Source organism: Balearica regulorum, chromosome 2 (genome assembly GCF_011004875.1).
Source record: "Balearica regulorum gibbericeps isolate bBalReg1 chromosome 2, bBalReg1.pri, whole genome shotgun sequence".
NCBI classification, from domain to species: Eukaryota; Metazoa; Chordata; class Aves; order Gruiformes; family Gruidae; genus Balearica; species Balearica regulorum.
The window spans coordinates 652,820-678,209 of NC_046185.1; the positions used below are offsets into that span (position 1 = coordinate 652,820).

The window sequence follows — 25,390 nt, forward strand, 5'->3', positions numbered from 1 at the left end:
GCTATAGTGCCACTTTTTCTGGTGGGTAGGCTGAACACACCCTCCTAGTGGTGATTTTGTAGTTTAAAGATCACGTGCCTTAGCTGAGGCTGGTCTTGTTTATGCATCGGTCTGGATGTCCTGGGTAGGAACCCATACTCTTGACAAGCAGAGTCATGGTCAGTGCATCCTATTCAGTTTTCTAACATAGATGAGCCTCGCCAGCCTGCCATGTGTCTTCACTTACCCATTCAAGAAGTTAGCATTGTTGAAACTGTATTGTGGCTGAAATCTCCAGAGCAGTTACAGTTGTAGATCCTTATTTATGAAGTGTTGCCTTCTGTTGAGGCATCTTTCAGAATCTTTGTCTATCAATGTCTTGCATCTTGGAGCAAAAGCCAATACCATCTTGCTGATAACAAGTTTTATGATTTGCAAAATTATTGTTTTTGAAAGGTTCATATTCCCTGGCCTGTATGTTGATGGGAGAGAAAGATTTAGGTATTTTGGTCTTTGTCATGACGGAAGACTTGTATACCTGTAATATAGCTTTTCTCTTTTTATTGAAGCTTGTATGACATGATACCAAATTAGAGACTCGATTTGCAGACAAACAGCTATATATAATCCATGTAATTGGCCAAGATTCACATATTTTACAATCTCTTCTGATCTCGATGTGCTGTTATTTAGCCTATGCAGAAGGGAACATGATACAGCAACATAACTTAGCCTCAGTCCAGGACAAAGAAAAAACACAAACACCTGAAACTGAGTTAGTGCAGCTAGAGGGATTGAAAGAATGAAGCAACTAAAGGGAATTTGCTTTCTAGTAGAAAGGAAGGTGGTGGTGTCCTTTCCCCCCTACTCCCATTCATTTCTGTGATGCTTTGAGCAGGTCATCACAACCCTTCTTCCTCCTTGAATGGGATAGGAGAGGTCGGGAAGATAGATGAGGAAAAGACCAGTGACAAGCAGCAGGAGGGTCCTTTTGGACCTTATCAGATGTTTCTGAGTAAGTGGAATTCTGTGAAGGGAAAATTTGAGATCAAAGGCAATTCTTCTCCAGATTATAGATCCCTGAATGGGTTGCCACTTTGGATTAGGAGACTGTGACCATTAGCCTCGAAGTACATAGAAGTACACACTGGTCATAAACAGAAGTACAATAGCCACTGCAAAAACCAAATGAGACTAATAGATCCCTTCCCGTGAAGAAGACCCCTTTAGTCAGAAATGCCAGATAAGGCCAGAGCTTATCTTTAATTTTCTAATAAACTAAGTGTGGCTTGTTCAGCCCTAAGTTGGGGTCAGAGTCAACTGTACAGCTGTCCTATTCCAGCCCCAAAAGCCCACTGATTCAGGTAGGCACAGGCTAGTTGAATTGGGTGGAAATCCTTAAGGACTGCGACAGCAATATGGCCCCTTGGCCAAGAGATCGGTGACAAAATTCTGGTCAAGTCAGTGAGGATCTGTACCACCAGAAGTATCATTCCTCCACCATCCAAGAAATAAAATGAGGCTGTGATACATGTGCTGCTGTATATAGCATGTATACAATATGCTGCTCATGTTTCTGCCCAAGGCTGCAGGAACTGTCCCTTATATATTCCACTCTTCACACTTTGCAGGCTGAGAGTTGTGCTGTGTTTTCTCCCATATTTGGTTTTTTTGTAACACCTGTGGTTATCTTTACCTTCTTTCTGTGTCCCTGTAGCAAAAGCCACCTTCACCACCCTCTCCTGACGAGATCCCCATCAATGTCAAGCAAGCATACAAGACCTTTGCAGCAGTGCCCTTGTCACACCCTCTGCTCGAGACACAGGTAACTAGTGCTGGCTGGGGGGGGATGTTACACAAACAGTGGTACAAACAGAAGATTGAGCATTGCAGGTGAGCAAGGGAAGTGTGAGAATAGGAAGGAGGTAGTGATTTGTTTCCTCCAAAGAAAGCTGTCATGAATGAGGGACATCCCTTGGAACTTGGAGTTGCAGATAGTCACCCCGCAGAGTCCTGTCCATAAACAAACCAAGTCCTGAAAGCTCATGAATTTCACATCACTGTTATTCTCCCCGGACATTAGGATGCTGTTCTATATCTGTACTATTGTGATATAAAGAAACTCTCTGAACTTCCAGATTCCAGGGCCAGGCTAAACCTGTTCTGAAAAATTTTTTGTTAGAATTTGATCTTTAACATAATTGGAACTAATCCTTCTCCCCTCCATGTATTTGAATCACGGAACCATTCAGGCTAAATGAGGTTGTATGCCTTGATCCTCCATGCAAAACAGGGCAACCTGTGAAGTTGTATGAGGTTGCTCAGGCCCAGTTGACTTGAGTTCTGAATTTCCAAAAATGGGGATTCTGACATCACTGTGAAGAGGTGTTTTTTTTTTCTATATGTTTTATCAGAATTTCTTTTACCACAACTTGTGTCTGTTGCCTCTCATCCTTTTGCTGTGCATCTCTGAGAAGTCTGACCTTGTGCTCTGTAACCCCCCTCTGGGAAGTTGAGTATAGGAATGAGATCCCCCTCTTCTAAGCCTCCTCTTTTCCAGGCTGAACAAGCACAGTCTTCTGAGCCTGTTTTTAAATGTCATGTCCTGCAGCCCCCTAAATCATTTTGATGGTGTTCCAGTTGACATGCTGCAGTTTGTTAGTGGCATTCTTGTACTGGGGAGTCCCAAACTGGGCACACTGCTCTTGTAAGTGCTGAATAGAGAGAAAGGATTGCTTCCCCGGACCCTGCTGGCTGCTCTCCAGCGTATTGTTGAGGCATCACCCACACTGTCTTCCCTGCTTGTCCTTCCTGAAGAGCTCATATCAATGCATGGCAGTGCTCCAGTTATGCAAAGTCTCTGGAGCTGTTTATAGGCAATCATGCTATCACTTCAGTTACTAAACTAAAGAAGCACAACACTGTCCCCTTTGACACCTCGTGTTTCAAAAGACCTTCTGTTCTCTTAATCATCTTATTGCTTTCCTCTTTGCCTGTTCCCATCTGAATTCTTGCTGGCACATCTTTGATGCAAACAAGATACCCTATTTCACAGATTTCTTTCTATTGTGGTATTGGGGGTTTGTTTGTTTGTTTGTTTCTTTCTTTCTTTCTTTCTTTCTGAATCTTAATTGACACTACCTTTCCTTGTCAATAGATCACACTCACCTTTTTCATAATCATGCTATACTGGGAGCTATGGCTATTCTGCAGTGACTTGTGACAGCAACTTTGTGTTACATCTGAGCTAATCCTGTCCTCCCACTGTCTACCTTGTCCTGTGTTAGTGCTCATCTGGCCTTATATTGCTCTGGTTTGGTAAATTAATAAGGGTCACAAGTTTTTCTTTACTGTTTGTAGGGTTGATTTTTGGCCATTTTAGCTTTATATACTGATTTACTCAGAATTAGATGACTGTCGGTAGAAGCTCAGGGAAGTTGTTAGCTAAGTCCAGGATGAAGTGGAATTGTCTCTCTTGGCATCTGTGACACATTAGATGACCTAAGTCCATGAGTCAGATTGTATCTTGTACACAGATGATTTCTCCAGCTTCATAGTCTCTAGCTGATGTACTGTGGTTTAAGAAACAATGACTGATTCTGAAGTAGATCACCTTGTATTTTGCATTATTAAATTAAATTCTTTTCATCCTCCTCAAAACAACCTGTCATTCCAGGTTGATATTCCACACTGTTTTGAATTTTGACAATGTTTGTCCCCATTCAGTGGAGCGGGATGAATGAAATAGTTTGCAGAGGTCTCAGACAACTCTGCTTTTCTGTGAATCTGTATTCTGGTCTTTGCCATTCACAAATTTTATTGACACCTTCCTGGTTTCTGAGTCAAATTTGGCAATGAAAATGTTAAGCAAGATTAGTCACAAAACTGATCTTTGAATTCTCAGGCAAATCTATTCAGTTCCTTTGTTTCAAAATGTATTTATATTATCAAAGGAGAATATAGATTAATCTTCATTGCACCTGTTCCATGTTAATCTTTTTGATTTATTTTTGTTTTAATTATATTAATCCATGAATATTTGTCCTGTTGAAATTGAACAGACTGATAGCTCTGCTGCTCAAATTATTTTTGCCTGCTTCTTGATTTTTAAGAATATATTAGCTATTTTTAGACATGAACTGCCACCCAATTAAACAAGTCAATTAAAATTCCATGCATGTAAGACTTGCAGTTCCACAAATAATTTTATTCAGAATTGTTCAATAGTGATTATCTTGTCCCTGCAGGTGAGTGTACTGAGCGCTTAGGTTTTCTTCTGTGTTAGCAGCAATAATTTCTATTTCCATACGTTTGCTTCTTAGCTAGAAGCCTTTTTTTTCTTCTTCCTTTCTCTCTTATTGTGCTCATTACTTATATAAAATGAAAACTTTCTGTTAGTTTTTGGAGTGCATTTGAATAAAGTTGAGGGTAGTCTACTTGCTTTCTTCTTATGGTTCCTTTTCATTTGTATAATTAAAAAGCTTCCATATTTAAATAAGTTTTTGGCAGTTCTCATTTTACCCTTACTGATTTCTGGTTGACAGATGGATTTGGTGGATCGATTTATTTTTCTGCTCCTTGTAATTCTACTCATCCAATATTCAGTTATTTATTCTGGTAAATACAGATTTACTTCCTTTCTGATGGTGCTTCCACTTCTTAGAAGTAAATTTTTGATAGTTGCGTCTTTGATTTAAAGCCTCGTCCATCTTAAGCTAAGCCCTCTGCTCCTGTTCTTTACCTCTTTCCCCATGTTTTTCAGTTTCTGCCCCTTTAAAAGTTGTCACCATCTCTTTCTGTTTTGCCTTCAATTTAATGTAAATCCTTAGTACTCACAATTGCTAAGCCTAAAGTGACATTGTCTTTGTTAATTCTGGGACTGTGTTGTGAGCCAGTCCATCAGCTAGTGTCTGTGACTGCTGCTGTTTAGGTGGCATTGGTGACACTTGGCTGGAGGGCAGGAGTGGTGGTAGAAAACTTTCTTTTTAGAATGTGCCTACTTCTCTGTCTTCGTAGGAACTGCCTGGTCAGACCAGCACAGAGAATCCCAAAACTGCCCTGGAGGTGAGTTCTGGTGGCTGGAGCTGGAAGTAGGATGGGGACACGCAGAGGATTCAGGCTTTCAGGACTGTTGATGTGGAGACAGGATCACAGCATGGGCACGTGGGTGCTGGGGGGGAGGTAGGGAGGAGGAAGAGGGTGTTGGAGCACGTGGCTGGGGTGGGCAGGTGTGGGGCATGCATTGGGGAATGATGTGGGGAGGGAGGTTTGGCTTGGTCGCCCTGTGGGCAGTGCCGGTGTGGCTCTTGCAGGTGGCCACGCACAGCCCTAGTGGACTGCACAGCCCTGAGCAGAGATCCTTCCGCGAGAGGCAGAAGTATTTTGAAATTGAAGTGAAGCAACAGCAGATGGATAAGCCTCCCAAGCGTGTCTCACTGGTAGGAGAAGATGACCTGAAGAAAATGAAAGAAGAGGAAGGTATGTTGATACCTGTGTAAGGAAATTTGGCCTGTTAAGTGAATCCTTTCTCCATGGGAGGCATGAGAGAGCACACGCACCAGAAATCCAGCACTTGTAAAAACCCATGTGTGGTTCATAAGGCTTCAGTTTTATTACTTTGCAGTTATGGTAGACAGGTGAGAATAGAATAGTTCAGTTGGAAAGGACCTACAACAATTCCTCTAGTCTGACCATTTCCGGACTGACCAAACGTTAGAGAATGGTATTAAGGGCATTGTCCAAACACCTCTTAAACACTGACAGGCTTGGGGCATCGACCACCTCTCCAGGAAGCCTCTTCCAGTGTTTGATCACCCTCTCACTAAAGAGATGGGTCCAGTCTCAACCTCCCTGGCGCAGCTTTGAACCATTCCCAGACATCCTGTCCCTGGATCCCAGGGAGAAGAGCTCAGCACCTCCCTCTCCATGTCCCCTCCTCAGGAAGCTGCAGAGAGCGATGAGGTTGCCCCTCAGCCCCGTTTTCTCCAAACTAGACAAACCCAGAGTCCTCAGCTGCCTCTCACAGGACATGCCTTACAGCCCATCACCAGCTTTGTTGCCCTCCTCTGGACACATTCAAGGGCCTTCACTTCCTTCTTAAACGGTGGGGCCCAGCACCACATACGGTTTTCGAGGTGAGGCCATACCAACACTAAATACAGCAGGATAATTCCCTCTTGTGACCAGCTGGTTATACTGTTTGATGCACCCCAGGGTGCAGTTTGCCCTCTTGGGCACATTGCTGACTCCTGTTGAGCCTGCTGCCAGCCACCACCCCCAGATCCCTTTCTGCAGGGCTGGTCTCCAGCCACTCCTCTCCAAATTTATACTGTGTCCAGAGTTACTCTGTCCCAGGTGCACAATCTGGCGTTTATTCTTGTTAAATTTCATGCCATTGATGATTACCCAATCTCTCTCTAAGGCCTCATGTCCCTCGAGAGTCAGCAGCACCTCCCAGTTCGGTATTGTCAGAAAATTTGCTAATGGTGCATTCAACTCCTGCATCCAGATCGTTGATAAAAGTATTGAACAGAACTGGCCCTAGAATTGAGCCCTGAGGAACACCGCTGGTGACTGGTTGCCTGCAGAATACCTGCCTGCAGACAGCGGCCTGCTCTCTGGCCCCTTTTGTCCCTGATCCTCTTGTGACCTATATGTCTTCCTGCCTAATGGTTCCCCGGTCCACTGCCATGTGTTGGAGGCCTGTCACCAGCACTCCAGGCTTTGGTCCCTCCAGAGGCGAGTGGGAAGATCATTCTCAACATGTGTATGCAGATTCCTAGGGCAGTCCACTCTGGGGAGGGGGGCAGAGTGTGCACACAAGTTCCAGTTTGAGTATAAGTATGCTCAGCATGATGTACTGTTGGCAATCTGTTCTATAGAGAGTGCCCAGGAATGGAAGTTTAGTGAATAAGGAAAGAGGGACTGAGGGAATGGTGTAGAGTTTGTTGTATCTGAAGCATTAGCAGAGTGGAGAAGAGACAAAGGCATCCATGGAGAGGGTATGGACTTAAACCAGCACAAATTGCAGGGATGATGAGCATAAGGACCTGCCTGGAGGTTGCATCCTTGTGGGGGTTTAGCAAGTGCTTCGTGGTGTAAGATGAGTCTGTCTTATTTTGGCAGCTCGAAAACTGCAGCAGAAACGTACTCTTCTGTTGGAGGAAGAGGCAGAAGAGGATGAGATGGTAAAACAGGTGCCTGAGATGAGTGTGCAGTCCAGTGTCATCATTGAAGGAGTTGAGTACAAGATAGAGAGACTAAATGGAAGGAGCATCCAGGCCCCAGCAACTCGGTAAGACAAGACTGGTAGCTCAGTACCACCCACGTGTCAGAGGTGTCCCAGTAGCAATAATTTTCAGGGAAGAGGGCTGGGCAGTATTTCTTATTCAGCATAAAAAATGGGCAGATTTTTCTAGCTTTTTCTTTTCAGAAGAATAGCTCCTTCAGCTGTGCACTTGGGTATGTAGAGATGTTAATTTTTAGAGATAGCTAATCCAAGATAAGCCCTGATGCTGAACCTATGTTTGGAGGGGGTTTAGGCTTTTGTTTCCTGGTTCTCCTGGACTTGTCCTCCAGGTTGCCTTGATGTTGTTTTTCTAATTCTTGGGCATAGAACTGGGGAATCAGAAAAGGCTTCTCATAAGACTTCAGTTAAAAATAAGGTTGCGCTAGAATAAAGCTGAAGCTGTCCTTATCTGACTCTCTCTCCTGAGTCTTTGGTACAGACATTCTTCTCTTCACAAACACTTTTATTGTCAGTCTTACAGTGGCTGAGAACACTTATCCTGTCATTTTGAATCTCATTTCTCCCCATTGTTTCTGACCAGTCTCTGTTGAGGAACTTCTCACGTAACAAATGCATTGAGACCTTCCACCTCCTGTGCTGACAGGGCAGCTCTAAGGAGGGAAAGCAGCCAAATGCAAACCAGCTTTTTTGGTTTGATGTGAAGACCTACTTATTCCTACTGTTTTCATATTGAAATGTGGAAGGTTAGAGAACAGTAAGGCTGGATCCATCAGATGATTTTCAGTTGCTTATTGTTTAGACTTGAACAAAGGCAAGGCAGTGGAATAGGCTGAATTTGTGTTTCTTGAAATATTTCTTGTCATGCTAGAACAGAAACTGAAATTTAATCAAAATAAACTTGAGCAGTAAAAATAAAGGCTCAGAGTCAGGATAAACTTTCTCACTGCCAACTGAGCCACAGTAACTGTGCATGTTCTTAACCTGTGAAAGACAGGCTTGTGTGACCTCCTTTCATTACAGATCATTCTGAGTAGTATCTGCATGTGCACAACCTGAGTGCAGATGGTAACTACAGCTCAGCTGATCTGAAGTTTGCAATAATTTGGTTATGAGCATAAGGCCTCGGTGTGTCAAGCAGTTGCGCATAGAGTGGCGACATTGAGAATCACTGTTCTGAAATCACTCAGGATTCATCCCTAGCCCAGATGTGCACTCAACCCAGGAGGGTCATCCTTTGTTAACATTCAGGTATATCTGAGATCAGCAAAGGAAAAAGCTGGAAGCGGCCAGGCTGCCCGTCACATAGTGACAGCTGGAAAGAGCCAGGCTAGAATTGTGCGAGAGTTTGTCAGCAAACATGATGAATTACATTTGAAGAGTGTGTGTGTGTAAGTGGATGGTTGACCTCCAAATGAAGAAAATGAGTTCTGATGTTAGAGAGCATGAACATTTATGGAATCAACAAGGAAATGCTTGCAGCAATGGAGAAGGAGCTGTTAAGCAAAATCATTAAGAGCTGTGTCTTCAAACTGAACTTTCCTGGGTGTGCCAGCCCTGTGGTACTGTTAGCTGACATGCTTGTTTTGCTGTAGGCCCTCTGAGGTCAATGAGAACAGCAGCTCACAGAGGAATTCACTGGAAGAGGGAATCAAGCCTGACCAGAGAACCAACTCTATGTCTGGGTAAGTGGATCAGCAACATCCTTTGCCTAGGAGCTGCCAGATGAGGGAGCAGATGGCTCCTCTGTTTTAGCAGACATAGGGTGTAAAAGGAAGGATTTTGTGGAGAAAGGGTCAATGTGATTGGAACCAACTTCTTAAGAGAAACTCACCTCCATTATATGTCCTTCTGTCTCCCAAGGTGATGTCCTTAGGTATGGTACTAAACAGTTGATTGGGGGTGTCGGTCATCACCTTTTATCTTGAAAACAAGCAGATAAGAGTTGTGGTGGACCAGGCCAGCCTACCTCTCACTGTTTCTCTCTCTGCCCAGGTTGAGCCCATTATATCCAGGAGCAGGGGATCCAGTGGCACCTGTGCGGACAGCCAAAGCTGAACGACGGCACCAGGAGCGATTGCGAATGCAGAGTCCTGAGCTTCTAAGTGGTCAAGAGAAGGAGCTTTCTCCAGCAGAACGTCGTGCTCTGGAGGCAGAGAAACGAGCAATGTGGAGGGCAGCACGGTGAGACAAAGAACCTTCACTGTTCTGTTCACTAGGCTAGTTCAGGAAAAGGGGACCTGCTGCATGTCTTTTGGATTACATGGTATTAAAAACAGGGAATAAACAAGCCTTCCTACCTCAGATATTAGGGGAGGTTATATAGTATCTGTTCAAACAGTGCAAAGCATCCACCGCTTGGCTGAGCTCATGTGCTTCTGACAGCTACATGGGTGAGATGTCTCTTATATTTCAACAGTGCTTGCATAACCGTGAAGACAGTGGAGTCTTTATAAAAAACAGAACTTAAACACCTTTATGTGATGGTGAATATATTCCTTCCCTCTCAGCACACAGCTTCCCACCTCCTTTGTAACATGTGAAAAAGATTATATTTATTGAAGCTGCAAGATGACATATTGAAAATGAAAAACAGAAAGAGCATTTCGTATATCCAGTGTTGCTAAACTGGAAAACGTACTGAAGCCAACAAATGAGCAAGACGAGGGCATTCTTAGCCACACAAACTGTTTCATCAGCTCTGAAAGAGTGATTAAAAAATCTTTTGGAAGAAAGAGAACTTCCTTAGCTCAGAACTTAAAACTTGAAGCTAGTCTAGGTATTTACTGTGTCATATAATTCCTTTCAAAAATTAGTCAAGCTGCTACTGCAACTAATTACAGTTTTCTTCCCATAATGTTCCTGTAGGAGGCATTCAAAGGGCAATCTGAAACAGTCTCTTTTGGGCTTTGAATAAGAGCTTTTAGAGGAACAGGGCTGCTAGTGACTCATCCTTGCCAGCCTGCTAGATAAGATGCTGGAACGATTACCGTGAGTTGTGATACCACTTGGCAGTTCCAGTGTTTGTGCTTAGACATGGATGACAATGAAGCTGTCATCGTCTGGGGAAGCTCTGAGGATGAAGAAATGTATAGCGGAATCCTCAATGAGAGCTGGCTAATTATCTAGGGCTTTGAGGGTACAAAGCTTCCAATTGTTACTTGATCATGTAACAGATCTGCTTATGGTTTATTTAAAGCTGGACTAATGTTCCTAGTACCAGGGCTTTTGCCCTTCAAGACAAACTTTCTTGGTATGCTCCAACTCTTTGCCTTGGATGAGTCTTTCAGCTGGTCTGTCTCAGCTGGAATATTTTTTCTGATGCACTGCTTTAGTTTCACTGCACTGCCCTGTGATGTCAGAAAGCTGAACAGGTCACTGGAAAGGCAGTGTTTGTTATATGGGACCTTGATTTAGAAGAGATTGATTTCTGTCATCTTGTAGCACATTTCTTAGACCTTTGACGCTGGCCCTGCTTTGAGCAGTTTTTGGATCAGATGACCTCCAGAGGTCCCTTCCAATCTGAATAACTCTGTGAGTCTATACTTAGTAATCTCTCCTCCCCTGGCTCCCCACTAATGGGGCTACCTGCATACAGGCACAGTGATGAGTCAGGATGTCAACGGTGTGTGCTCTGGCAGGATTGTTTCCGCCCTCTGCTATTGTTTCATGCTCCAAATACTGTGGGATTCTGTCTGGCACTCTGATTCACTGAATGTTCTGCTGTATTTAGCATCTCACAACTGTTCTAGTTGGTGCTGTTCCCCATGGTTTCTGTGTCATAACTTTTCAGGTGTCATCATTTTCAAATGGAAGTTCTGTATTTTCACGTTAAGCCAGGAATGACCCTTTTACAAAAATACAAGTGGAAGAGAATTTATAAACAATGCCTGCCGAAACAGACACATTGCCCTTGTGTTATAGGGCTAGAAGCCGTGCAGGTGTTGTGGAGCCAAATGTGTGGTTACAAACCATCGCTCAGAAGAGGCTGACTGAGACTGAGATGACCAGATCCAGATTCTTGCTCTGGCATGTACTTCCTTAGGATGTTGGACCAGGTCACTAAGTCCCTCTGTGCTGCAGATGCACAGAGGGAGGGCTGTAATAGTACTTCTGTGTCTCACAGAAAGGCTATGAGCATCGAATACATTAAAAACTGTCAATATGATGCTGTGTAAGCACCACAGTGTCATCAGGAATAGACATCTTGCACATAGTTGCTGCTCAGTTTTTGCACCTAAAAACCAAAAAGCTGCACTGTTGTATTTGATCCAACAAAACAGAAGTTGTCCATCGGGCTTTTCCTTCTGAAAATCAGCATCACTGTGCTGGGAGAGGCAGTAGAGACTGATCTATCATCCCTTCCCAATTAGATACACAGGACTGTCTCTTGTGCCTCTAGTTCCCATGCATATTTCCTAATACGATGGAGCAGGCTTTATGAGGTAATGTCAGCTGTGATTCCTCCTAAGCATTAACATATCCAAGGAATACTGTAATAAAAGTTTTGTTTAAGATGGGTGTAGAAAGGAGAAACATGACATTGCCTGTGCAAACCTTTGAAAGCAAAGCCATTACAAGGACGTTGCTCTTGTCACAGAACGTACACCACTTTCCTCAGGACTCTGTGTTCTCCCATGAACTTGTTGCTGTTGCCAGCAGATAAATCTGAAAAATTCAGGGTGGGGGTGTCAGGATTTTTTTAGGTGATCACATGATTTGCTCCTAAACATTACTGTACAGCTGACTATGCTTTTGGGTTATCTAGGATTTTGTTGAAATTGCTTAGGGCACAGTAAAAGTTCTACATTACACTGTAGAAGGGTTAGTGAGCATTGAGTAGAGTGGTTTTGTCCACTATGGGCAGGAGAGAGATCCCTGCATTCCAAACCATCAGTCTCTTCTTTTCTAAGTCTGTTTTGTTCATGGAAAATGAACTAGTGAAGGGAGAGCCTTTTAGAGGTAAGAATACATGACAAGGAGAAGCTGCTTGCAGCTGTCTTGCTTTTCAGGTATCAGATCCAGTGTTACTGCTTTTAAGTTCTGTAGACCAGGTCCTCAGCTCCATTCTGCTCCTGATGCCAAGGTGTAGCTTTTTATTCAGTTCTTGGAGAAGTGTCTGGCTGATTCCCTGGGCAGGGTTAAGGCTTATTTTGGCATTGGCAGGAATCAGTCAGTCACCATAATGTGTTCCTTTTTGTAAGACAAGGATGGACTGTTCCCTGCTACCACAGATCTCCCAAGATGATCTGGTCTTCTTATGATCCCTCTTCTATAACTGCTAGAGGAGGCACAGTGACACAATGGCAGCCAGAGCTCAGATCTTACTTCCAGAGGCCCCCAGGCAGCACTGCCTGTGCTGTATGGGAGGGAGGACTGTATTGCCCTGCACATGGTGCTGCAGCCTCAATAACCTATATTTTCTTTAAGTGCATGCCACTGATTTTATTACTTTCTTTCTAATCTTCTATCTTCTGCTTCTTTCCAGTTCTCTGGTCTGTGTGCTGTCACTTGTGACCCCCATCAGTTTGCACCTTCTTGGGCGTTCCTTTTTCTCCCCGTGTCATCAGTGCTCTGCCAGGACATGTGATGCGTCCCTCTTCCCCCCCCCAGCACACACCCCTGTGCTCTGTTGGGACAAACACACTGGGACCCATGCTACATAAGTGTTCTGGGCACACACAATCACTGGCATTCGTGCCATAGTAAGCGTGTGATTAGGAAGGTACAGGCACATACCAAGGGGGCAGGTGTCCAGCAAGGGCTATGTGCATCTTGGCAGTTTTTCTGCCATGCACATGCTATTTTATGGATGCACTCCCCTCTTCAGTTGCATGTGTTCCAGGGCCTGTGGCAAATAGACCTTTCTGTAATGTGCTTGTCCATTTTGCTTCTCCCTTTCTCGTGGTCAAACAAAGGTGCATGCCAACAGGTGGTCAGATATATGTATGCAAACGTACACTAAGAGACTATCAAATGCGTGCACACACACTCACTCTGTGCTCCCTCAGTCTGCTTCACACATACACACTTCTTTGTAAGTACCTCGTGGGCCTTTCCCGTTGCTCTGCTGGGTGTTTCTAGTCCTCTCCGCCTAGCCTGTGAGGAGGGCAGTCTCTAGATGCTGAGGCTCTGAAGGCTAACGCTTGTGGGCACGTCATCCCAGATTGCCCTCTGGAAGGAGGTTCCTGCTTCCGCAGCAGTTGGTGTTGGACAGGATCAGATATAGGAGCTTGTTTTAATCAAGGCTACCCCTATATCAGACCCATATTTCTCCTTACCAGGGTATGTTCCTGTATCTGTTTCTTTCTTTCCCTGCGCTTGTCCGCTGCGATGTTCATCACCATCATCTCCTCTTCCTCTTCCTCCTCTTCCTCTTCCTCCTCCTCCTCCTCCTCCTCCTCAGATCTTCAGCTCTTGAAGACAGTATTAAACAGTACGAGCAGGATCTGGCCAGGAAGCTGTACCAGTCCCGACAGTGGGCACCTGCTCCCGGGGCCAGGCCAGCTCAGATGTCTAGTCCAATGCAGAGTCACGCCTCAAGAATCTCTGGGTCAGGAAGCCAATCCAGGTGTGCACAGCCCCCTCCCTGCCAGCTGCATGCTCAACAGTCCTGTCTGTATCCCTACATCCTAACGCAGTGCTCCCAGCTGTGGCCTGCTTAGGGGTAGGGAGGAAATTTCAGTGGTTGCTGGTGTTCATTTCCCTGAGGTCCCACAGACTACTGGCAGTTGTCTCAATGAGAACGAGGGGGGATGCTGGGTCTGTCTGGGAGAAGGGAGCAGACATTTCTGAGGGCTGAGCCCACTTTTTCTTAGCTATTTTGTAATTTCCTGATGGCTGAAGAGGGTTAAGATGCAACACACTGAGAGCGCAGAGGAGAGTAAAGTCCTGAGAAATGATCCTACTCATTTGAGCCCCTGCAGTTCCTTTCCCAGCTTGGGTTGTTCTCCCACCATATATGGCACCTCTGGAAAGGCCTGCAGCTTCTCAGTGCGTTGATGCTTAGCTCTAGGCTCTGTCTGTTCAACACATATGATGGCATGTGTGTTTCAGGATGACGGAAAACCAAGCTGTTCTCCTCTCCTGCTTTGAAAGTCTGTCTCCCTCAGGGAACCAAGGGTGCTTAATCTTGCCTTTCTGCACTCAGCCTGTTAACTGTGGTCTGACTGCTGGGCACAGAAGGTGGCATTATCTCTTACTGAGAAGGCAATGTCTGATGTCTTTTTCCCCCTCCCTCATTTCTGAGGCAGGATGAAATCACTTGAACAGGATGCTCTTAAAGCTCAAATGGTTATTGCCAAGTCCAAGGAGGGGAAGAAGCGCAGCACACTGGAGCAGCTGGCAGAGTCACCTTCACCTGTTCCTACCCCTTCACCAACACCACTGGAAGGTACTGTATAGCTATCTCTATCTCTAAGGAAAAAAGTTAATGCTTCTGTAGCTTAACTTGCTTGAAAGCAGACCTGTTGAAAGCAATTTCCTCCTTCAGCCTAGATTGGAAGGTCCTTTGGGGCATATGACATCTCTCAGCATAGGGAATGGGCCTGATCTATAGAAAACACGAGAGAATATCTGAGGTATGGTTCTAGGGAACCAGAGCAGAAATAAAACCAGCATCATGACTTTTTAAAAAAACAGGAAAGTGGCATTTGTTCTGAGAAGGCAACATCTTTCCTTAGCATAGCCTTTTATTAGCACACTTAAATGCTGCTAATTGGAAGGGGCAGATTTGAGGAGGTTACCCGATGTGGAGTACTGCGTCCAGCTCTGGGCCCCGCAACATAAGGACATGGAGCTGTTGGAGCGAGTCCAGAGGAGGCCACGAAGATGATCCGAGGGCTGGAGCACCTCTGCTATGAGGACAGGCTGAGAGAGTTGGGCTTGTTCAGCCTGGAGAAGAGAAGGCTGCGGGGAGACCTTAGAGCCCCTTCCAGTCCCTGCAGGGGCTCCAGGAAAGCTGGAGAGGGACTGGTGGCAAGGGCAGGGAGTGACAGGCCAAGGGGAATGGCCTGAAGCTGCAGGAGGGGAGATGGAGATGGGATGGGAGGCAGAAATCCTTCCCTGTGAGGGTGCTGAGGCCCTGGCACAGGGTGCCCAGAGAAGCTGTGGCTGCCCCTGGCTCCCTGGCAGTGTTCAAGGCCAGGTTGGATGGGGCTTTGGGCAACCTGGGCTAGTGGAGGGTGTCCCTGCCCATGGCAGGGGCGTTAGAACAAAATGATTTTGGGTCCCTTCCAACCCAAACCATTCAATGATTCTATGATTCTGTGATTCTGTAAGTGTTGCATATAATATAGCCACTCACTAAATAGTGCTTTTCTGTCATCTTTTGCAGATTGCAGTCCCAGAAACATCACTTCACCGGGAAGGCTGGTATGACATACTTCTGCTTGCTTTTGTTATCTCACCTATAATCCTGGGATGCCTCAGTTACTCAGCTTGGGTGTGGACTGTGCTTCTGGGCCATGGGATCCCTACTTAAATACTTAAGCAAGGTCTGGCACCATGTTATACAGAATCTGAAGAGGGTACAGTGGATGGAGCTCTACCATACCCATTGCATCCCCCCTTTTTTGCAACTACAATGTCACATCTGTTTTCTGCTGCCTTGTTTTGTTATTTCATCCTTTTCTTGGTTCTTCCTCTCCATGTTCAGAAAGCCTTTCCCTTTAGAGACTTTGGCTCATTGTCTCCTTAAAAGCATAAAACTGAGAATTTCAGTTGAAATCAGCATTTTCCATTTTCTAAGCACTGTATAGATGTTGTTGCAGAGAACTGTCAAAATTAGTAAGACAGACAAATGGAAGAGTGGGAGCAGCTGCACAGAGAGGGGACTGGGTTTTTCCCAAGGTCACACAATACAGCCAACTCTGGATTGAAATCCTGACTGTGCTACAGCCATCGGGAATCTTGCCATGAATTTTCTCACAAAAATAGGTTTCCTTCCTAACTTGGTGTGCATGTGCATTTTACTGGAGCACATAGTGTTTTCTCTGCAACTTGGAACCCCTGTCCTGACACCAGAACAGCTAAAAAGAATGTCCCAGAGATGCCTCATTTTCAGAGGCTGTATCCAGGCACTCTTGGCACTGAGAATGATGCTCTGCTTCTGCTTTTTTCTCTGCATAGATTGCTCAGCTTGCTGCTGGTTTTCCATCCATTTCTCTCCCCTTACTCTCTCTTCTCTGTTTCTTCTCTTTTGCTGTCCCTTCTAGTCCATGTCTGAAAAGAAGTTTGACTACCGGGAATTTGCTGCTATTCCTTCCTCCAAACCTGTTTACGAAATCCAGGTATAAACTGCATGCTGAACCATCTATTAGGTTGGGTAGGGCTTGATTTGATGGAAGTGCTTGCACGTGAAGTGATTACCTTCAGAGCAGAGGTTGAATGATTTGAGGAAGTCCTCTTCAAAGGCCATCTCTATGTGGGAGGCAATGACAACCAGCCGTGCTGTGTAACTGAGGGTTTATTGGAGACTTCAATCAAGTGGAATTGTGAAAAAGTTGGTCCAGATGGTTTTAAAATTAATGACATAAACTTTGCAAATATAAAGCAGCTACATCTTCACCTTAATTGATCCTGGAATATTTTTAAGTGAAAGATGAGAACTAAAAGGGAAGAAAAAACCATAGAAATGATTGCCAACAAATTGCAAATTGGAGTTAATGTTAACTTCAAACTGGAATGTATCCAGCATCCTGCCCAAGAAGCAGCTGTGGTGAAAATTCCACACATTGTAACTCTGCTGTAGATGAACTGTGAAGTAATCATGTGGTAAGAGAACACCAAGTTTCAAGGGTGAGCGCCATGGTGAGGTTCTCCTTTCTAAAAGAACCTCATTTCATTTAAGCTCCTTTGTCATGGAATCACAGAACGGTTGAGGTTGGAAGGGACCTCTGGAGGTCATCTTGTCCGACTGCCCTGCTCAAGCAGAGCCACCTAGAACCATTTTCCCAGGACTGTGAACTGCCTTTCTCTTATTGTCTGGGTTAGTCATTAGCTGATTGCATTTGTGACAGCTGATTTGAGCAGATACTGTATGTGTGTAATTTTTTTTTTTTAGTTTTATATAAAGACAATGAAGCAGATACCTGCAGTTATGTTTATGTTGTGTGTGGAGAGCTAGCAAGTACTGACATGTTAGGTTTTAACTTGCTGTCATGACACAAAGATCCTAGGTTCAAGTGTCATCCCCAAAGCCAGGCTGACTTTAGCAGAGTTGGAGTTTGAGGATTCTCAGGCAGTTATACATTATTTGATGCATATTCTTGGCTGACTCCTTTCACTGGTGGTATTGCTCAGCTCTTGGTAATCACTAATCTTTTTCTCTAAGAATCCCTTCCCTTTTGGGGTGTACACCTGTCCAGGATCTGTACAAAGTGAGTTTGAGCACTCAAGCCCCAGTGACAGCTCTGGACTACCTGAGTTTCCCCAGGCCTCTGCTGAGGCCACCATGCAGCACTGGGTCTTCATGCAGCTGAGAACGTGCCTCCAAAATAAGCTACACCTCCAAATCATCAGGCAGTTCCTCTGGACCCCTCTCAGCAGAGCAGTAATTCAGAGACTGTATTTCTTTCTGGCATAGTCACACAACTATGTCACTCGCTTAGGATCAGTGCAGTGCTATTTGGCTGGGCTGTGTTCCCCAGCAGTGCATGCCAAAGTTAACACAGCTCCCTGTGCTCTGCTCTCTGCCGTTCATGAAGAACATTTCTACCTTACATTTGCTTTGTTTCTAAAGCAGTAGATGGGCTGAGATCATCTCCCCCTCTTTCCTGCCTCCTCCACAGGGAGGCAAGTTTATATGGAAATGAGGGCTTGCACTCTCACAGCTGTGAAACTTCCCTGATGCTTTCCATATAAGTATATAGAGCCACCATCCTTTATCCTACAAGTAAAGAAAAATTAAGCTACTCCTGACTTGTGCTCTTGAGCTGAGCAAGACCCCTAAAACATTGATTTTGTTCAGTAGTGGCCAGAACTAGCAGGTGAGTTTGGCATTATTAAACTTGTTGAATACTGAGCTCTTCTGAAACCCTATCCTTACATTTGTATAGCTCAGAGAAGTGTTGAGCTCAGTGTAAGTACTGTGTACAAACCTAGAAAGAATAGTAGAAGTAACAAATGCAGCCACTTTTGAAGTAAACAGAAAACCTCAACAGAATACTTTTACCTTTCTTTCTTTGAAGCACTATATACAGTTAGATTAAATTCTCTATTTCAGCAAAATAAGTAGGATTCGGGACACTTATGCCTGTCCCCGGAGTAGTGCTGATTTTCAAGCCACCTCAAGTTCATGATCATAAACAAAGTTGTTTTCTCATGGTATTGTCACTCTGTTCTGATGAGCTACAGTCAGCTCTAGTTGTTGGAATGGTCTTCATATTGTGAAGGCTTTAAAATTAGCGGGAATGGGTAGAGTTTCATGATTATTACTTAGCCATTTCTCCAAAGCTGTCTCTGCCATCTGTTGGGATGTAACTGCTTCCTATCCCACATCAGTTCTCTATACACACCTGAATATAAAGAAGAAAGTTGATGTTGTCTAAGAAGCTAGGCATGGTTACAGTACAGAATTAGGATCCAGGACTCTCAAGGAAATGTAGCTCATGTCTTTGCTCTCCTCCCATGTTTCTACTGATTTTCTATTGTCTTTATGCTTTCTGCCTTTTGTGTCACTTCCTATCTTCTCTTCCCTACACACACAAAGTAAAAGGAGAGCTCTGATAGGCAAACGCACAACTCATCCTGCAATTCAGGCAATGAGCTGCTTGACTTTAGCACAAAGGATTAACGTTTCAATCATGTGCATTCACTGCCAGTCATGCCCTGGCTGCTGTATTACCAGTGCCTTGAGGGCAAAAGGTTCTCTGTAGTGTGTTGGAAGGCTGGAGGTGGGGAATTACCTGGCGCAAGTGTTACAGAGGTGGATGCTTATGTCTTCTGTTCTCTTCCAGTCACCCGATGCAGCTGATGATCTCAGATATATAGATGACAGAAATAACACAGGTAAGCTCATGGCCAAGGGAGTCTTTGTATTGCTTGCTTCTCACCACAGTTCTAAAGGGTTCCCCTTTACCTGCTTGTGGATTCAACCCTGAGGACTTCAACTTCTTGCTGCTTGAAGCAATGTCCTATTTTGTCCATTCTAGAATGAAACCTCCAAAGTCGCCACATTCAGTTTTGGGTAGGATATTTGCATTGTGCTTTAGTGATGGCTAATTTGCTGAGAATGGTGTATAACAAGCATGCCTGGTTTTCTTTGGTTTTGTGTTCTGGAACAGAGTGGTAGTAGAACATGGGTGGGAAGTTTTGGCCTCCATCACCTGCTGTAAGTGGATAACATCCATTGTTCAGGATCTGCCTTGTGCCCCTTTTGCTAGAGCAAAGAATTTTGCTGCCTGCAGCAGCACATAAATTCATCTTGCTTGAAAACGAGAGCATTTGGGTACTTGAGTACCCAGGTGCCTCTCCAAGTCTGCGCTTGTGGATCTGTGTGCATGATCACCTAAATAAACAGTAATTAAAGCTTTGACTGCTGTATCTCTTCAGGCTGTTCTAGCTATGGCATGTCTTTCTGTCCCCAACTACAATAGACAGGCTCGGACTTTCTCCCACATCATTCTAGATGACTGTAGTAGAATTTTAAAAATCCTCCTTTTCAGCATCAGTTCTTGGCCTGCTTTTGTCTCTTTTCAGATATTCTTCTCAGAACACGTGGATAAAATATTTGGAATAAAATATTTCTCTCGGAAAATACTTGCATTTTTCTTTACCATATAAGGAAAAGGAAAGGAAAACAGTTACCAAACATCAAAGGAGTATATACTGAACTAGTTCAAAACAACACTATGTGTGTGCATTCTCCTCCTGCACCCCCCCCAGCTTCATTTGCAACTCCCAACATTTCAGGCATGAAAAATCCTATCAGGCCTTTCACTTCTGTGTGTATTTAATATAGCTTTAAAGAGATCTAATTGCTACATTTAGTGACACCTTTTCTCTGTACACCTCTACACACACTGGGATTTTAATCAGAATTATCCTTGATCATGAAATTACATCTTTTTGATCATATGGTGAACTCCTAAAGTTTATGCTAGAAAAGCATTATAACAGAAACTCCAAGGATATCTTACTGCTGACTGCAGGAAAGCATTAGCATATCTCTCTTCTGAATATCTTTGAAAGCATGCCATTTTCTTCCTGTCCATTGCAGATGGGCTCTGAGAAATAGTTGTTTCCATTCTCTGGTCTGACTTCATGGTCAACATCTTTTCATAGAATCATTTTGGTTGGAAAAGACCTTTAAGATCATCAAGTCCAACCGTTAACCTAGCATTGCCAAGTCCACCACTAAACCATGTCCCTAAGCACCACATCTACATGTCTTTTAAATACCTCCAGGGACAGTGACTCCACCACTTCCCTGGGCAGCCTGTTCCAATGCTTGACAACCCTTTCGGTGAAGAAATTTTTCCTAATCTCCAATCTAAACTTCCCTGGCACAACTTGAGACCATTTCTTCTTGTCCTATCAGTTGTTACTTGGGAGAAGAGACCAACACCCACCTGGCTACACCCTCCTTTCAGGTAGTTGTAGACAGTGATCAAGTCTCCCCTCAGCCTCCTTTTCTCCAGACTAAACAACCACAGTTCCCTCAGCCACTCCTCATAAGACTTGTTCTCCAGACCCTTCACCAGCTTCATTGCCCTTCTCTGGACACGCTCCAGCACCTCAATCTCCTTCTTGTAGTGAGGGGCCCAAAACTGAACACAGTGTTCTCACCAGTCTGAGATCACTGCCCTAGTCCTGCTGGCCACACTGTTTCTGATACAAGCCAGGATGCCTTTGGCCACGTGGGTTCACTGCTGGCTCATATTCAGCTGGCTATCAACCCATACCCCCAGGTGCTTTTCCACCAATTTTTAAATGTGTTTAAAAACATTTATTCCGAAGTTTTCAAGAGGCCATGAAGTTATTGAACTACACAATAGCATTTTTAGGGTGGAATGATGCTATGCATTTGCTTTATGACATAACTTTTCCGCATCACTTAGAACCAGAGTCTTTTGCTTTCCAATCTTATAACCATCAGGTTTCAGAAATACACCCTTGATAACTTTGTAGTGCACTTATTACTGGATGCCTACTCATGGTATGTAAGAAACTACTTTCATCCTCATGGTCTTTGTCCACTTGGGATGTGTAACGTCTACAGCAACTTACACAGGAAAGGTATCTTTTTATCCTATACTGGACTAATCACTATTGTATTACTAGTTTTGTCTAGGACTCAGTTCATATACACATAGGAATGATAGATGGTCTCTCCACTTCTTGTATTGTTAATTTATCCCATCCAGCCTTTTTGGCCACATCTCTACTCCAAAGACTTGCATCCACCCTTTTGTTCTCCAGACTTCCGTTTTACAGATTCTTTCCCACTAAAAAGCAAAATTCCACAAAACCAGAATCTCTAGATTCATACTGGTTGCAATGCCTGTGCTCTCTTCCAGTATTTTCTGATTTCTCTCATAGGGTCAGAAGCATGTAAGGGAGACTTTTACTGGTTCAGAATATACCAGTATCCTGTTTGGGCGGAAATGAGTTCTTAGGGAAACACTATAAGAAAGAGAGAAAACGAGCTTGCATAGAGACATATTCTCAATTTTCTGTAATCACCTATTAAGCAGGGATGTCTTGAGCCAGGTATTGTGTCTAGATCATCAATGGAGTGATCATCTATATAATTGTCTAGATTTTTTTTTTTTAATCTTTCATGATGCTTTGTAGCTTTGAGTTCCATAATTAAGCATTTTGTTTACTTTAATTCTGTTTCTTGATAATTTAATTCTGTTTCTTGATAATTTCCTTGAGTCTTCTGGGATGCAGTGAATAACTGTCTCATTTACTCTTTCTATACCATTCATGTAGGCCAGTATTATATCCATTACCTTTCTTCCAGGCTGAAGAATCCTAGTAGTTCCTTGTGGGAATTGTTCCCATACCTCTCTGGACCTCTTTTATTTCATTTATGCCACTTTTAGGGTAGAGGAGGAGAACACGGCTGCATGTGGTATTGCAAATGTAGGTATATGATGACTTTATGCAGTAGCCAAAGGTGTTCTGTATGTTCTCCCATCTTTTCTGATATCTAATCCTCTAAAGTGAAATGGTATTGCTGAGAAGTGTGCAAGTGTTTTCAGAAAGCTCCCCCTAGTGACTACAGAATCTTTATAGCATTTTAAGGATGTTGCATTTTATATGCAATCAGGATTATATTAATTTTATTGAGCTTAAGCATCATCCAGTAGTGTAAAAATAAACTTACTAAGTCAGCACAAGGTTTGGGCTAGTCTGATACTTTGTCTGATGCGAGCCACTGGGAATACCAAGAAAAGTGCATAAAAGAAGAAAAGCATGAATTTATTCCTTCCAGAATACTACTCCAGGCACAACAATCTGTGTTTTAGCACTTTCTAAGCCAGAGGCCTTTAATTTTAGAGTTGTTTGTTTCTTTCTTGAATCTATTTGCATTTGCAGTAAATTTCCCCTTCCACATCATTGCCCATTCAACTCTGTAAAATCTTAATACTCTTTTTTGTAGCTGAGTTTCATGTGACTACCCTGATATATATAGCTTGATATCATCCGCACTTTCTCTCAATATAGTCTTCATCACTTCTACTGCTTCTCATTAGTTACCAAATGCTGACCCTACACAGATGGCTGCTCTATGTTGTGGTAGCAGGTAATACCTTCCTGCACTTTTCCTGTGTTTTGTTTATTTACCCACTACAAGTCGTGCCTTCTTATCTCATGGCAGCTTGTTTTTGTTAAGAGCTTTGGCTGAGGAACAGTCAAAAGTTTTTTTGTTTTTTTAAAAAGTTCAGTGTGCCATGCTGAGATCACTTAACTTGCATGTTTGATGGCTCCTTTGGGCAATTCTTGTCTAAAAGGGTCTAAAGGAATGACTTCCCTCTAAGCCGCATTGATTTCCTCCCCCCCGCCTCCCATCTGGATTTTCATCTGCATGTGCCCATGCCTTTCTTTTATACCCGTTGGCCTTGTTTGGAAGTCAGTCATCTGCTTACCAGTCCCAGTATCCTTTCAAGATGTCAGATTTGTCACCTACATTCATTTGGCTCTGTGGCCTTTTCAAACAACAGGTTAATGCTACAGTTAGTAGTTCAGGAAGGATTCTGAATTATTACAGCTACTCATAATTGGGTACTGTAACAAGGAGGATATTGCATCTTGGAGTCTGGCTGTAGAGCAGAGGGCAGGCCAATGGGTACAGCTCAGCAGTCTGTGCACCTTTGTTCTGATATATCTTCACAGGTTTCTGTATTTGAGGTTCTCTGCTATGTTCAAAGACTTTAGAGAAGCTTCCTGATTTGCACTTGGGAAAAATCTATGGGTTTGTGGAACTTTTTCCTTTTTACACAAGTAGTTGCTCAAGCCAAATTACCTCAAAGGGCAGATGTTCCAGGTGTATGTCAAAGCACGTCAGACAAGCTCTACCAGCTCCTTTCAGGAGGGTAAGGAGCCACTGTAACAGCAGTGCACTTTAGATGCAGAACACATTCTGCAAGGCCTGAGACCAAGTTAACTGAGAGTCTGCCCTGCCAGAGTATCTTTCCTGGTGAGTTCCTTTTGGTGAGGGACCCAAGTCACAGTCTAAATTTACAGAAAGGACTTAGTTGTGTAACTTCAACGTTAAGCAAGGCCAAAATATTCCCCTCTCTACAGCATCCCATACTGGCAGTCACACTGCTCTTTAGTTTCACTAGTTTCTACTCTGTTGAAACTAGTGAAATGCTTGGAGCACTAGCATACACCTGAGACCTTTCAGTACACTTTATTTTTCCTAAGGCTTGGCACTTCCAATGATTTTCAGTGAATGGTAGGTGTTAGGGTTAGGTATCTTCTCACACATGTGACTTCCTTCCCAGAATCCACAGTAGTCAGTACATGAGCTATAGATCACCTACAAGTTCTGGGCACAGGATTACTGTAAATCACTAAGACTTCAGTGCTGTCTCAAATTCAGCACCCAAGTATACCCTTAAGTCTACATTAACTGTATCAGCTATATACTTAACCTAGCACTTTCTCTTAAAACCTTAATTTTTCTTGTCTGCACAGTTCCCCAGGAGCAGGATGGGCAGCCAGAGGAGGAGGAGATGTTAGTAACACGTGATTCATCAACACCTACTTCATCAGCACTTGAAGAAATGGCCCTGTACAGCAGCAAACGCAAACTCCGACACAGCCGGCGCAGTTTGGAGGCTGCTGTCCCTACGTAGAAGATCTGATGCACCTGGGCAATGGAATAGCCCAGCACGGGGCTTTTGAGCTTCCTGTGCTCCAGGGACAGCACTGGACTGCCCACACTGCTGCCTCCTGGATTCTGGATGGGAACTGAGCACCCCAGGGCGCATTGTGGTCAACTAACTTCCTTTAAGGCTGTGAACCGCCCTCTTTTCTCACCCAATAATGCACTGGGGCATGTCCTACACAAAATGGGATGACACTAGACTTATTGACGGCAAATTGAGAGGAGGTGTGGATAGGACAATGGGCAGCTGCAGCTTGTTAGCCTGTAAATATTGTGGGGGGGAAGGGTAGGACAGGGAGAACATATGAGTGTGAGAGTGTGTTGGGCTCCAGCTGTTATTTCCTCAACTTGGATTTTTTTTTAGTGGTTAATATGGGAGCTTCTACTCCAGTATGAATTAGAAGGAAGGTCCAGCCTGCCTTTGCTCCTATTTAATTTCCAGTCTTTTGCCAAAAAGCATCTCCTTCCACCTCCCACACCGTATCACCTCACTGTCTTTTGGGAGTATGTGGAAATGGGTAGCTTGGAGGCAAAAAAGAAAAAAAAAAAAAAAGAAAAAAAAGGAATTTCAGTGAAGTGCCTCCCTCTGACACTGACACCTATGTGCTGAAGCAAAGACAACTGAGTAAGCAGGAGCCTATGCCAGCTCTGTGCCACTTGCCTCTGTGAGCGCAGCAATCTATCCCATGTAGGAACCTGCTCCTGCCAATATTATCTGCTATTCTGGGAGACAAGTACCTACCTAGATGCACACATAGTTGTGTGTATCTCGTGCATGCAGTGTGACCCACTCTGCAAGCACACCGTATTGAGTGTCAGAG

At 44.0% G+C, this 25,390-nt stretch overlaps 1 protein-coding gene across 37 annotated transcripts in view; it reads left to right on the forward strand.

Moving 5' to 3' along the window:
• Positions 1 to 25,131, forward strand: part of SCRIB (scribble planar cell polarity protein) — a 113,426-nt gene extending 88,295 nt beyond the window's left edge. For 21 of the 37 annotated variants that reach the window (XM_075743118.1, XM_075743098.1, XM_075743088.1 and 18 more), the window contains 12 exons: positions 1,697 to 1,804; positions 4,996 to 5,043; positions 5,292 to 5,457; positions 7,105 to 7,273; positions 8,821 to 8,910; positions 9,221 to 9,409; positions 13,632 to 13,796; positions 14,479 to 14,618; positions 15,561 to 15,598; positions 16,441 to 16,515; positions 19,183 to 19,234; positions 24,377 to 24,684. In XM_075743118.1, coding sequence (XP_075599233.1) covers positions 1,697 to 1,804; positions 4,996 to 5,043; positions 5,292 to 5,457; positions 7,105 to 7,273; positions 8,821 to 8,910; positions 9,221 to 9,409; positions 13,632 to 13,796; positions 14,479 to 14,618; positions 15,561 to 15,598; positions 16,441 to 16,515; positions 19,183 to 19,234; positions 24,377 to 24,537 — 1,401 coding nt within the window. In that variant the 3' untranslated portion in view covers positions 24,538 to 24,684. Of the gene's footprint in view, positions 1 to 1,696; positions 1,805 to 4,995; positions 5,044 to 5,291; positions 5,458 to 7,104; positions 7,274 to 8,820; positions 8,911 to 9,220; positions 9,410 to 13,631; positions 13,797 to 14,478; positions 14,619 to 15,560; positions 15,599 to 16,440; positions 16,516 to 19,182; positions 19,235 to 19,377; positions 19,413 to 24,376 lie in introns of all 37 variants that reach the window. The other 16 variants (XM_075743121.1, XM_075743124.1, XM_075743123.1 and 13 more) reach the window with 10 other exon arrangements.
• Positions 25,132 to 25,390: the final 259 nt, after the last annotated feature.